Source organism: Poecilia formosa, unplaced genomic scaffold (genome assembly GCF_000485575.1).
Source record: "Poecilia formosa unplaced genomic scaffold, Poecilia_formosa-5.1.2 Scaffold183, whole genome shotgun sequence".
In the NCBI taxonomy this organism is placed as follows: domain Eukaryota; kingdom Metazoa; phylum Chordata; class Actinopteri; order Cyprinodontiformes; family Poeciliidae; genus Poecilia; species Poecilia formosa.
In genome coordinates this window covers 25,864-27,489 of record NW_006800122.1, presented here as the reverse complement: position 1 = coordinate 27,489, position 1,626 = coordinate 25,864, and the positions used below count along the sequence as shown (strand labels likewise).

The 1,626-nt window shown below is 40.3% G+C and overlaps 1 protein-coding gene across 1 annotated transcript; it reads right to left on the bottom strand.

The window, feature by feature from the left end:
• Window positions 1–6: 6 nt before the first annotated feature.
• LOC107837853 (protocadherin gamma-C3-like) lies at window positions 7–1,626 on the bottom strand (the record flags this gene model as incomplete). Its single annotated transcript, XM_016678428.1, has 1 exon — window positions 7–1,626. A coding segment is annotated over exon 1 (654 nt), but the record flags the coding sequence as incomplete, so codon positions are not given.

Sequence of the window (1,626 nt, the reverse complement as noted above, 5' to 3'; positions counted from 1 at the left end):
AATAAGTACAGAACCTGATCTCTGAGGAGATCCGCCATCTAAAGCTGTAAGAAGCAAATTAATTTCCTTTTGTTTTTCTCGATCAAGCTCCTTATCCAAAACAAGCTCCACTGTGTTTCCATTAGCAGCTAGAATGAAATTTTTGTTCTTCTCAAGGCTATACTGCTGAACTGAATTTTGTCCTACATCCGCATCGCTCGCCTCCTCGATCACAAAGCGAGCTCCCCTGTCTGCCGATTCTCTAATTTCAAGACTGATCAATTTTTCGTTGAACTGCGGAGAGTTATCATTAACATCTTGAACATGAAGGCTGATCCGATGCAGCTCCAGAGGATTCTCCAGAACGAGCTCTTGTTTTAAGATGCACGAAGCCTTTTCGCCACAAAGCTCCTCACGGTCAATCCTCTCCGCCACAATCAGCTCTCCCTGCTCCAGGTTTATGTCACAGTAACGTTTATCAGTCCCTTCGGTGTCAATTCGGGCTCTTCTGGTGGACAGCGCACCTGTCTGCAGCCCGAGATCCTTAGCGATATTTCCAATAACTGAACCTCGTTTCATCTCCTCCGGGAAAGAATAGCTCATGTCTCCATGCGCGACGTTGATCCAAAAAACGAATAAAAAATATCCGCAGGGCAGAACAATGGCGTATATAGAATTCATAGTTGATTAACTTCAGTCAATATGAAGAATCAGTAAATGATAAAGGGAATATTATCCAGTTCAACCACAAAACACCAGCAACCACACAAATTTGCGATATCAAACCTTGACAAAACAGGAGCAGTATGATGAAGACACGCAAAACGAGAGACGTCACTCGAAATATCCTAGTCCTGTTTTATAGCGCCACCCTGGGGTCATGTTTAAGAAAAAACTTCCAAAACTTCAAACATGTTCAGTGTGTCCAAGAATATAGAAAATGTATCGTTCATCTTTACTATTCTGAACGATAGATGGCTTGATAAAACAACAACAACAACATATTCTTACAATATTTTACTTTTGAAGCAGCTTTGGCATTAAAAATTACATTTTAATGTAGAGTTGACTTTTTAATGCATGCACTAACTCTCTTCCTTCACCGTGAATATATTCAATACTTTTTTTTTGTCTTGTCAGAAACTTCACATTGACTTCTGAAGATGAAAATAGGACTGGTCAACAGTCTCATGACATCTCTTCTGGACTACAGCAATTATCTGATCTTCAGTTTAACTCATACATTCACTCAGAAACTGCATTTGGTTCCAAATGCTGCTGTCTTTGTGATATCCAGAAATCCAACCACCAGTCACATTTCACCTGTCTTTAACAACTCCACAGGATCCCAATCAGATGCTGCCTTGAATTTAAAGTCTACTTTAAATTTTAAGGCCATCCATCATCTCACTCTTTCATACTGTGTTTGTCTGACCTCCTCCACATGAACTCTCCCTCTCTGTCTTTTTATTTCAGCCTCCTCTGTAAGCCTCAATGTGACTCCTGCTCATCTGACACGATGGTATACAAGGCCGTAAAAATGATTTTCCACTCATCTCTCCCTGCAGGACTGAGAAAAACTGGAATTGGAACGCGACTTTTAAATTCCAGCTAAACATTAATCTGTTCAATCACACATTTTCACTT